Source organism: Chionomys nivalis, chromosome 19 (assembly GCF_950005125.1).
Source record: "Chionomys nivalis chromosome 19, mChiNiv1.1, whole genome shotgun sequence".
Classification (NCBI taxonomy): Eukaryota; Metazoa; Chordata; class Mammalia; order Rodentia; family Cricetidae; genus Chionomys; species Chionomys nivalis.
This window is the reverse complement of record NC_080104.1, coordinates 43,593,873-43,606,280: the sequence shown is the minus strand read 5'-3', so window position 1 is coordinate 43,606,280 and position 12,408 is coordinate 43,593,873. Positions and strand designations below refer to the sequence as shown.

General features: G+C 47.6%; 1 protein-coding gene across 1 annotated transcript; it reads right to left on the bottom strand.

Moving 5' to 3' along the window:
• Window positions 1–265: 265 nt before the first annotated feature.
• On the bottom strand, window positions 266–12,186 carry LOC130862142 (phenazine biosynthesis-like domain-containing protein 1). The gene is made up of 9 exons (XM_057751590.1): window positions 12,068–12,186; window positions 9,799–9,898; window positions 9,082–9,180; window positions 8,344–8,453; window positions 8,198–8,227; window positions 4,396–4,484; window positions 3,835–4,013; window positions 1,344–1,406; window positions 266–378 (listed from the first exon to the last, which is right to left on the bottom strand). Exons 1-9 carry the CDS (start codon window positions 12,149–12,151, stop codon window positions 266–268), a joined length of 867 nt encoding a protein of 288 aa, XP_057607573.1. The 5' UTR covers window positions 12,152–12,186.
• Window positions 12,187–12,408: the final 222 nt, after the last annotated feature.

The window sequence follows — 12,408 nt, the reverse complement described above, 5'->3', positions numbered from 1 at the left end:
ATCAAAAGAAGTGGCAGCATCACTGCCTGCTGTGGCGTCCTGAAGACCGCACAGGCAGAGGCCAGAGCCCTTCCTCAGCTAAGGAGCCTGGAGATGCTGTCCTGCCTCCATCAAATGGCTTCCTTTTCTGTTCTCCACGGTCGAGGGCACTGGTCAGTGCACTGGCTGAAGCCAGCTCTGGGCATTTGTTGTTGGTTTGCTTTGGTTTTATTGGTAGTGAGAAAACACGGTGTTTAGCCGTGGCCACAGCCCAGCGTAAGTGTCTCTAGATGGTCAGCGTGCCCTCTAAGACAATAGCAGCGCCACCCTTCAGGTCAACTCGTCCATCAGGTCGCAGGGAAATGTCCAGTTCTCCTCCTCTGCGGGAACACTGAAAGGCTTAAAGAGAACACAGAATGGGCCAATTAAGAATGTTTCCCTGTGATTCCCAGTGAAGGATTTATTGTTACAAACACGCAACTCCTCCCAGGCCAGTTTCCAGAATAAATTCCTTCACGTGTCCATAGTGCCTCCCACCATTCTCCTGCAGACACAGGCACATGCGCAACTGATATGCGCACGCTACCCAGTCCTTTCCTTCCGGGGCCTTTTAGTGAGCCCACCTCAGCTCTGAATTAAACAGAGGGAGTTTGTTTTCTCATAACATAGTAAAGCAATCGTATGTGCCAGGCCCACAAAAGGCATGACCTCAGATTTCTAGGAGCTCAGGAAGACATTATACTCACCCGGGATAGAGAAAAGGGATCGTCGATCTCAGAAGTTACTTAGCAAGCTAATTACAGGCATCAAGCATGCTTACTGTATTAGAAATACCTGTGTTTGGGGACGCAGGGCTGGAGAGGGCTGGGAGTGGAGGGGCCACTGAAAGGAAGATGATTCAGGAATATTTCACATGAGGGATGATATAAGACCTACCATTCATTTCTTTCTTTATGTCTTTCTTTATTTATTTATTGAGACAGGGTTTTCCTGTATAACCCTGGATGTCCAGGAACTAACTCCATAGGCCAAGCTGGTCTCAAAGTCAGATATCCGACTGTCTCTGCCTCTGGGATTAAAGGCGTGCACCACCACCAACCAGTTCAGCTCTTATTACATTTTTAAGGAGCTAGTGCACGTGAGACTAGATAGTGGCCTAAAATGAGGCCAATGAGGAATTTGCACTGGGCATAGTATTATGCAATCCCAGCCCTTGGGGGGGTCTGTGCAAACTGGAGGCCAGCCTGGTCTACATAGCAAGACCCTGTCCCAAATAGTTAAGGGATGGGACTATGACTCTACTAGGGTCAAGTATTTGCAAAGCCCAGGCACCCAACAAGGAGAGAGGGAAGCGACCGTCCTACCTCGCATCTCTCTCTTCCCAAGCTGCTGGGACCAATAACTGCTCAGAACAGTATGCGCAGCTCCTGAAAAGTAAGTCACTATGAGAACAGGCAAAGAAAATGGAAGTGTGTGTCCCCATTGTGTTAAGTGATAAATCACCTAGCCAGTTCGACTAAACCTTAGATGATCTAATCCTAAAGTCAACCGGGCCGGGCCACAGCAGAGTGTGCAGTAAGGATAGAAAGACAGGGTTTAGGAATCGGCTTTCCCGCAACTTGTCTACCAACTATGTCTTACTGTTTCTGGAGGATTCGACTCCAGGGATTTGCTTGCTTATTTCTAGACAGACATAGGTTCCATGGAGCTTGAGCTGGCTGGAACTCTCTATGTAGCTGAGGCTGCTCTTGAACTCCTGATCCTTCTGCCTCTGCTTCCCAAGGGCTGGGATTACAGGTGTGTACTACATACCTGGCTTTGGTCTTTCATTTGGCTCCACCTCTCCTTGTCAGCTCTTTCCCCTGGAGCTGGAGTTAGAGGCAGTGGGGAGCCACCTAACATGAACTCTGGGAATTGAACTCAGGTCTTCTGTGAAAGCAGCATCTGCTCTTAACAACTGAGTCACCTCTCTGGGGAGCATTGTCAGCTCTCGATAGGAAATTCGAGACCTTCATATACATCTTTCTATAATTTTCAGGGAACATAGCGTCTTCCTTCTACAGCACATACGGTAGCAAAGGAAGTCAGACACAGGGTCAGCCTTGTAGGCCTTGTGGACAAAAAGAACATTCCTTTCACCAGGGTTTGCTGTTGTTCAGTGTGCTGGGCAAGCTTTCTATAGACCAAGATTAGCTCCTTAGTTAGTTGTGTGATTGTACCCTAGAAATAGGTCAGAGACTACATATGAAAACAAACAAAATATAAAGTCGTGGCCAAGCGGTGGTGGTGCACGCCTTTAATCCCAGCACTCGGAGGCAGAGGCAGGCGGATCTCTGTGAGTTCGAGGATAGCATGATCTACAGAGCAAGTTCCAGGAGAGCCAGTGCTGTTACACAGAGAAACCCTGTCTCGAAAAAAAAAAATTATGTTTTATATATATATAGTCATGCCAGGCATAGTGGTAAAGGCCTATAGTCCTACATCAGAATTCTTGGTTGGGCTACATGAATCCTGTCTTGAAAAATGGGAGGTGGGGAGAAGAAAGTTAAAAAACCGTAACTTATTTATAACTGGCTGAAAGTCTTCAGGAAGGAAAAAAGAAAAGAAAGGAAGTTCTCTCTTCTCACCCACAGGCAAACTTACTGAGCATTATGGGATGTCTAAGTATGGTAACCAACAGTCTGCTTTACCCAGAACTGGGCACTGAAATCTCCAGGTCCATGGGTTCCTCAGTCCCACTCTACCCTAGCTAATACAAAGACTTCCAGGGTTTGTCACCTGTCCAGGTGATAAAAACAAGGAAGGCAGGCAGGGCTATAGAGCCTCCTTCTTTTTTATTTATTTATTTTGGTTTTTCGAGACAGGGTTTCTTTTTTTTTTTTTTAATATTTTATTTATTATGTATACAATGTTCTGTCTGTGTGCATGCCCACAGGTCAGAAGAGGGCACCAGACCTCATTACAGATGGTTGTGAGCCACCATGTGGTTGCTGGAAATTGAACTCAGGACCTTTGGGAAAGCAGGCAATGCTCTTAACCTCTGAGCCATCTCTCCAGCCCCTCGAGACAGGGTTTCTCTGTAGCTTTGGAGAACTGCAACTCGTTCCGTAGATCAGGCTGGCCTCGAACTCACAGAGATCCGCCTGCCTCTGCCTCCCGAGTGCTGGGATTAAACACAAGCGCCACCACCGCCCGGCTGAGCCTCCTCCTTTAAAGCGTCTATACACAGAAGATTTCAGTGAAAGGGTAGAGGGAGAGAAAGGAAGATGAAGAACAGAGGCAGCCCCAGCCGCTCAGTGGGCAGGATGACAGGTGTCTGTGATCCAGCGTTTGGAAGGTAGAGGCCAGAATGGCAGGCGGTCAAAGTCATCCTTGGTTCATGCTGAGTTGGAGACCAGCCCAGGTTACGTGAAACCCCCTTTCAGAAAACCAAATCAAAGCAAGGCGTCTAACGTCACACGAAGACTTTTGTTTTTGTTTCTTCCCCTGATGCTGGGATGAAATACTGTGGCAGAAGTAAGAAGTCAAGAGTTTATTTTTGCTCACAGGTCAAGGCCTGGCCCTTCAGCTGCTCACCTCACACGTCACAGGGTCACACATCACACAGTCACATGTCTCTGTCACGAGAAAGTGATGCACACAGCTGCTGCTTAGCTGCTCCCCGCTAGGATCCCAGTTGCGGAATTAAGATAGGCCTGCCCACTTGAATGAACATAGTCAAGGTAACCCCTCAGAGTTGTGCTCAGAACCCCACCTCTCAGATGGTTCTGGATGCTGTCGCATCTCAGCACCAAGCGCTCTTTGTATTCCTCCCATTCCCTGGTTAAGTCACCTCTGATATCAAATGAAGAGTACCTGTTACCGGGTCTTCAGGCAAACCAATCCACGGTGCAAAGTACCGGGAGTAGAAGTCATAGTGGGGTGTCTGCCCCCCAGGCTCTCCTCTGAGAGTGAGAATGAGCCCTTTCACCTTTCCTGTCTTTTCCATTCGAGGCAGAGGTTCTGTGTTCACCCTCAGGGTCTCCAGAAAGGACCTTGAGCACAAACAGAACAGGTTCGCAATAAGTATTTTCAGATCACCCCCTTCACAGAATAGAAAGAGGCTGAGCTGTGCCCAGATGGCTCAGCAGAGGGAAAGGAGAGCCTGCCTTTGACATCGACCTATGGAAAAGAAAATGGTTGGACCGGGCATGATGGCAGATGCCTCTAATCCCACTCTGATGACAGAGGCAGGTGGATCTCTGTGAATTTAAGGTCTGATCTACAGAGCAATTTCCAGGACAATCAGAGTTATATAGGGAGACCCTGTTTCAGAAGAAAAGAAAGGTCAGTCATGTACTGGAGACAACACAGCCTAACTGAAGCAGAGCTGGGAATCTGGGTGTTGGGATGTAAATGGTTAAATGTGGCATTTACCTGTCGTAAGAATCGCTGAGCCGGAGCAGGAGTTTTCGGGTATCTGGAGAGTACCGGATATCCTGGACCACGGTGTCACCTATGGCTGTCTGTGGGACAGATCGAACATGCCTCAGAGGGCCAGCAAGATGGTTCGATGAGTAAAGGTGCTCGCTACCAGGTTTCATAACCTGAATTCAGTCACCCAGACCCAAATGGCAGGAGAGAACACACTCCTTTAAGCTGTCCTCTGATCTCCAACCTCCTGCCTAGCAGGCATGGAGCCATAGTACCGCACAAACCATGCAAAACGATGAGAGGTTCATGATCAAGCTGGAGAGAGAGCTCAGTGGGTAAAGTGTCTGCTTTGCAATCATGAGGACCCGAGTGCAAGCCCACAATCTGTGCTTTTGTTTTTCAAGACAGGGCTTCTCTGTGCAACAACCCTGGCTGTCCTGCAGTTTGCTCTGTAGACCAGGCTGGTGTTGAACTCACAGAAATCTGCCTGCCTCTGTCTCCTAAATTCTGGGATTAAAGAAGTGTGCCACCATCTCTCTGGGCCAGGCATGGTGACTGGCAGTTGTTATCTGTTGGGGAGACAGGGTCAGGAGGCCCCCTGGGGCTGGATGACTAGCTAATCGGGGCCTAATTGGTGAGTTCCAGAACAAGGAAAGACCCTGCTTTAAAGGAGGTTGGGAATGGAGAGATAAATGAGAATACTTGCTGTTCATGCATGAGGACCCAAGTTCGGATCCCCGGCACCTACTTAGAAAGCCAGGTGTGACCACATACACATACCTGTAAAGCCTGATGAAGTGGGGAGGTGACACAGGAGACTTTCTGGGACTATTTTTTTAAAATCTCTCCCCCCCCCCCGTGTGTGTGTGTGTGTGTGTGTGTCTGTGTCTGTGTGTCTGGGCTCAAGTGTGGAGGTCAGAGAACAAGTTGCCATGTTAGCTCTCTCCTTTGGGTACCAGGCCCAGCCTCGGTTTGAAACAGTGATGTGGCCACCACTAAATGGTTTCGCCTCTAAGCACTGAGATGCTCTTGTTCCACGGCTGAGGCCCTTCCACCTTGGATGCTATCTGCTCTTGTGTAGCTATTTCCTCCCAATTGAATATTCCCTCCTGGACAGAGGAGGAAGGCTCCACAGACTCAAGAAGCTAAAGACCCCTACAAAGTCCAGAAAATCACAGGACTCACAAGTCTCACCCTATGGCAATGACAGCAACAGCAGTTGTTCCGGAGTGGAGATTCTGGTGGAGCTGCCCACAGGTTACACCAGGAGCTCCAGGGATGCCGCAGCTTCAGTGAGCTGTTCCCCCCATGCCAGAAAGGGTCTTTTGCCGACTGAGCTCCTTTTGAGTCGCCCATGCTACTGGAAGGGATCACGTCAAAGTCATCCGCTCACCAAGCTAGACTCCATGGAATTGTTTCTTTGGCCTACTCTGGGTGCCCTTCTAAGGGAAGCAGTCACGTGTTCACCTCTTCCAGTTAACATCAGACCCACAGCATCAGGAGAGGAAAGGGCAGGCATACACACATGGTAGGGTCTCAGCAGAGTCCCAAACATGACTTCCCTTGTTCTGATACCGTCCCTTCCTTCTTCCCCTATACAGCTGGTGTCTAGGACCTCTATAAGGCAGCTGCAGGACACATCTCACTGGGTGACATTAAGAATAAAGTGAGATGGGGGTCAGACACTGAGCATGTGGCGCCACCCACAGAGCAGGCTCACACAGCTACCTTCCTCCTAATAATGATGGTGGTAGTGATGGCTCACACCCTATAGACCCATGAAGAGACCGGGCTATATTCCTTGTCCTCACTGGGTCGTACCCAGACTTCCTCTGCCCTTCTCCTCGCTCTTACTGTCCACTACTCACATTGATGACAATGACAGCTGCCAGCTTTTTCCAGCTGTTCTCTCTACCTTCTGTCTACAGATTTCATGGACTGGTCTTTCCTATAGAAAATCCAAGACTGGTGCAATAGTGGCATGACTGTAACGGGTGAGATTAGCCACTTTCGCATCAGACTATGGGCTTGCTTGCAGGATGGAGCTCATGTCTCATACTGTGCACCGTGTTAAGTGCCCATGGCTAGGAGGTCCCCCAAGAGGGGACCTACTACTGTGGTTTTGGTAAATGGCCATGAGTCACACAACCTTCTGAGTACTTATGTTTATATCTATAGGTTAGCGTTGTGCTGTTCTCAGCCTTTGCCAGAGGAGCTTAGTTTCACAGGAAGTAGTGGTTAATGCAGACACTCGTTCACTGGTCCAAAGCTGCCGGTCAGTGGCTTTTGAGGATTTGGCCCTAACTGGGACATCTATTATTATCTGCTCTGAATGTTCAGAGAGCACAGTGAGGAGAGGTGGGAAGAGTGTTGCAGATGTATCTGTGTGTGTGTGTGTGTGTCTAGACATGATATGGCTCATGAAATCACAGCAGCTATGGCTATCTGCACAACATCAGACTGGTCAACATTTCATCATGGATGAGGGAGGAGCTCATGAGGTCCACAGCTTCCCTGACTGACTATTGGCAGATAACAGCAACTGAAGAAGGGGTGTCATTTTGTCAGTGGTCATACCCATTGCCCAGATTCCAGTAAATAACACTGACTATCACCCAGTGCTCACATAAGGAACTCTTTTTAAACTCATTGGGAAACACACACACACACACACAGATACACAGAGAGACATACAGAGACAGAGACACACACACATACACAGACACATACACAAATAGACACACACATACACAGGGACACACACGCACAGGGACACACATGGGTGTGAAAGGTAGGGAAATGGTTGGGAAGAAGTGTTTCAGTGGAAGAGGGAGGAGGGTTAGGGGAGTAAAAAAGACTAAATTTGCTCTACACAGGTATGAACTTGTAAAGGATTTTTAGAAGAAAATTCTCATCTCTCCTACTTGAACTTGGATGGGCACAGTCACCCCAGGCTGATTTCTCCTTCCTGCTGCAGTAAACAGAAATTCAAATTCATTGTTCGAGGGGGCTGAGGATGCCTGATACTGTCTTCACTGCCTCCTTCAGTTTTCTCTCTCTCTTTCTCTGTCTGTCTGTCTCTGTCTCTCTCTCTGTCTCTCTCTCTCTCCTCTCCCCAAACACTCTTTCTTACTCCTGTCCCTCTGAGGAGGTTTTATTGCTCACAGTTAAATGAGTTGGGTGTGATGGCATGAACATATAATCTCCCAGCCAGCACTTGATAGGCAAGAGAATTGCAAGTTCAAGGCTAGCCTGGGTTACACAGTCATTACAATTCAATGGAAGGGATCAGTCTTACCAAATAAACACAATGCTAACATTCTAATCTGAAATCACCTAGGCTTCCACTGAAATGCCTCCAACTGGTAGGCAGCCCATATGTTGGAACACAGTCCAAGAATGGAGTCGTGTGAGGGGAAATCTGAATGCTTGTGTGAATGCTCCAAGAAAACAAGACAAGAGTCTTGTGACCTCAGTTTCTTCAAAACACAGAATTGCCAGACGGTGGTGGTACATGCCTTTAATCCCAGCACTAGGGAGGCAGACTGGTGGATCTCTGGTTTGAGGCCAGCCTTGTCTACAGAGCGAGTTCCAGGACAGGCTCCAAAGTTACACAGAGGAAGCCTATCTCAAAAACCAAAACAAAACAAAAGTTGGCTATTGCCTGAGACTTTAGTCCACCTCAGTTTTAGGCCCTGCTCTCCCAGGCTCACACCGCCAATTAGAGCAGTAAGAAACATCACACCAGAGCTTTCAAACACAAACGACCACATCACAGGGCACTCACTGGAGACTTTCCACCAACCTTTATCAAGTCTTCCACCTCATGGAAGTCCTAGAAGAGGAAAAGAGACGCAGTCATTGCTCAACAGGAGAGCCGCGGCTCACCGCAGTTTGTGGATACAGTTGTGTGTATTAAGATGAGATGTAAACACAGTAAGAAGAGCTGACCTGGGGGAAGGCTGGGTAGAGAGGAAAGTCCAAGACAATCCCGTCCTCTGCTCTTCTGGCCTTTAGCTCCCCGCTCATAGTGGTGAAGGTTAGGGTGCTGTTTGTGTTCTCTGGACAGAGGAGGAAACAAGCAAGAATCAGGAAAATAAGCTCGGTATAGGGGACTTCCCTAATCCCCAGTGCTAGGGACCGAGTCTAGCACCACACAGATTCAGGGCAAGTGACCTAGCACTGAGCTAAAGTATCAGCCTATTTTAAATGTTTTAAAAAAGATTTTCCATTTTATTTTTTCAAGGCAAAACCTTAACTATGGAACCCTCATGAGCCTGGAACTCCCTATGTATGCCAGGCTGGTTTTGAACTCACAAAGAGCCACCTGCTCCTACCTCTAGAGTGCTAGTGGTGCATACGTGGGATCCTAGCACTGGAATATGGAGGCAGGAAGATCAAGAGCACAGGATCCTCCATAGTTACATAGAGAACCCAGGGCAAGCCTGGGATACATAAATAACTGTCTCAGAAAAAAAAAATACATATGGGAGCCAGCTGTGGGGGCACCTGCCTTTAATTCCAGCACTGGGAGGTAGAGGCAAGAGGATCTCTGTTTGTGACCAGCCTGGTGTACAGAATGAGTTCCAAGACAGCCAGGACTACCTAGCTCAGGGAAAAAAAACAAAGCCAGAACCAACATATATACATGCATACATACAAGCATACATAAAATAAAATTCACATTACTTATCTTGTGAAACAGCACAGCCGCAGAGGCCAGGGTGGCGTGACCACACAGAGGAACCTCACTCTCTGGTGTAAACCACCTCAGTCCAAAGCAGGAACCTTCAGAGGAGGGAGAGCCAAAGAGACACAAGTTAACCCACAGAGGCAAGTCTTAAGCTTCCGGCATCTAAGTCTCTAAGTTTGAGGTTAACAGCAAACTGTTGTCAAAGGACTAATGCAGACTGGACAGACATCCACAGGCTCCCCGCGGCTAGGTCTGGAGCCGAGACAGTAGATTCTCCAACACCCTCTTAGTCCATGTGGGGTGCTATAGCAGAACTCTATGTGATGGGTGACTCTTAGAGGAAATATCTGTAATTGCCCCATGGCTTGGAGGTTGAAGGTCTAAGGGCTGCCACCTACTGAGTGTCCTGTCACTGCATCGACACACGAGGGCGCCAAACACCCGTGTACCAGAAGCCCACTCCTGAGCTACCAACCCGCCCTCACAGAGATGCCTACCAATATGCTACCCCGGGGACACATTTTTTCCAGTATATGACCTCAGGAAACCTTAAATTATAAACTGAGACTGAACTTCAACACAGCTTCTCCTAGATGAGCTAAAACCCACACGAGCTATCTGCCAGCAGATAACATATAAACAACTCCTTAAACCTCCCTCCCGAGACTCGGCTTCCATGGCCGCCCAGGAACCTATGAAAAGTGTGCATTTACTTTGTGTGAAGTTGTCGCTTGGTTGCAGTTTCCTGACGAAAGCCGTTTCGGAGAGGTTCATTTCCCTTGCGATCTGTTGATGGGCGTCTTCAGCCAGAGCCTTAATTAGGAACAACAGGTTATGGAGACTCTGGAAGCACAACTCAGACTTCCTTGCTCGACCAACTAGCATTAGTCAACAGGGCGGTTTACCCTCGACTTATGAAATTCTAGTTACTTCCGAGGATTTAGAGGCATGTTTGTGCAGACAGTTTTTCAGATACCCGGGCATCCAGCTCCTATGGAGAATCACAAATGTGCAAAAGGCTACAGTAGTGGGAATCCAGAGGGTGGGGCCAGGTTCCTCTGTGTCGGTTTGTTATCAAGGAAAAGATCTTGTGCTTTTTTTTATTCACTTTTCCCTGTGCAGGGAATCAACCCCAGGGCTTCATACGTGCTGGGCAAGCAGCTCTATCACGGTGCTATGGCCACAGCCATTTTTAATTGACTGATTAATTACTTTTTCTTTGCAGACAAGTTCTAAGATGCCCAGGGCAGTCTTCAATTTGTCATTCTTCTACCTCAGCCTCTTGAGTAGCTAGGATTGGGGCTACTGCACATCCAGGCCTGGTTTGCTTTATGCTTTTCTTGAGACAGGGTCTTATTATAGAGCCCACGCTGTCCTGCGACTCACTACGTAGCCCAGGTTATGTCCATACACGTAAACTCAAATCCTCTTCCTCAGTCTCCTAAGTGAAGAGATTTTTAGGTATGTGTCACCACCTGTTTTTCCTCTAAATTTACATTTTTATTTTTATTTTTTTAAGATTTATTTATTATGTATACAGCATTTTGCCTGCATGTATGCCTGCACACCAGAAGAGGGCACCAGATATAGTTCTTTTTGTTTGTTTGTTTGTTTCCAGACAGAGTTTCTCTGTGTAACAGTCCTAACTGTCCTGGAACTAGCCCTTGTAGACTAGGCTGGCCTCCAACTCACAGAGATCCTCCTACCTCTGCCTCCCAAGTGCTGAGATTAAAGGTATGTGCCCCCAGTGCCTGACAAAAGCCTATAAATTTCTAATATAAATTCAACTAGTTCAATTATCTGGGGAGGCATGTGTCTGTCACAGCACACTTGTGAGGTCAGAGGTCCACGTGCAGGGGGAGATTTCTGCTTCCACATTGGGACTCCCAGGGATTGAACTCTGGTCTTTGGGCTTGGTGCCAAGGAACTATACCTGCTGAGCCACCACTCTCATGCAAAAGGACTATTTATACGATGAAGATTTTTGGCAACCTAACTTTTCTAGGTACTGGAGATCAATCCCTTCTAGTTTCTACTGAATTTATTGTAAGTGCCTTATTTTCTTGATCCTAAACGGGTTTTTAAAAATCTTTTAATGATTATTTTGAGAGAGTATATGTGTGTGTGTGTGTCTGTTTGTCTGCCAGCACACTTGAGTGTAGAGCCTTTGGAGGTCGAGAGAGAGAGAGAGAGAGAGAGAGAGAGAGAGAGAGAGAGAGAATCTGCCTGTGTCTGGATTTGTACACTCCAGTGCGGAGCTCCTGGGGTCGGAAGAGTATCACATCCCCTGGAGTTACAGGCAATAGTGAATGTGGTATAGGAAACGGTAAAGGCAGGCGTGGTGGCACACACCTGTAACTGCTCAACATGGAGGAGGCTAAGACAGATGGAATCTAAGAATAGCTTGGGGCTACATAGGGAATTTAAGGTCAGCTAGGGTTGGAAATCAAGATCTTGCCTCAAAAGTCTCTCCCAACCTCCATGAGAGAGTCCCTAAAATCAGATACAAATGTACTTTCAGCCATATTTAGTATAAAACTAAACTTTGATGGCTATCCAGAAGCCTTTCTGCTACTTTTTATATTTATTTGCATACCTATTTATTTTTGATTTTGTAAATGGTTCGGTTTCTTCATGTCTCTCTAGCTGGTCTAGGACCTCCTCCTTAACCCAGGCTAACCTCACACTGCTGACCCTCCTGCCTGATCCTTAGGAACGTCAGCATTACAGGCATGAGCCCCAGTACCTACTACTGCTGCCTCTTTAATGGGCTCCAGTTGCGCTATGTGGGAATCTGTGCTTCTGACTGGGTCGAGGTGCAGCCATTCCTGTCATAACCTGCAGACATGACCATCAGCGATACGACAAAGATCACAAACCAAAGGGGCAAACACTCAGGATGGCCTCACTTCTTTTCCAGAAGTCACAGGCTCTACACACATCTGGAATTTCAGGTCTGGCCCTTGAGAAGCGAGTACTTACATTTTCCAGGAGGCAGACGGCAGCAGGATTGCCACGGAAAGCTGTTGCCGTGAACGCGTCTGCTATGAAAATCGGGAGCTTCATTTTCCTTCCCGTTCTGTCTGCGAGGTTGCTGCCTTGCTGGGAGCCTGCTTCACTTCCTGTTGTTAAGAAAAAGAAAAGAAAAAAAAAGTCGAAAAGTTAATGTTTCACTGGTGCACACAAGCACACAGTTAATGTCCCAGATACAAAGTCACTTATTCCAACATAATTCCCCTTGAAGACAGCAATCCTCTAATTTTTTCAGTCTTTGCACTGAATCCCCGTTATAGAGTCTCTCAGTGCTGGGCAAGTGAGCACTC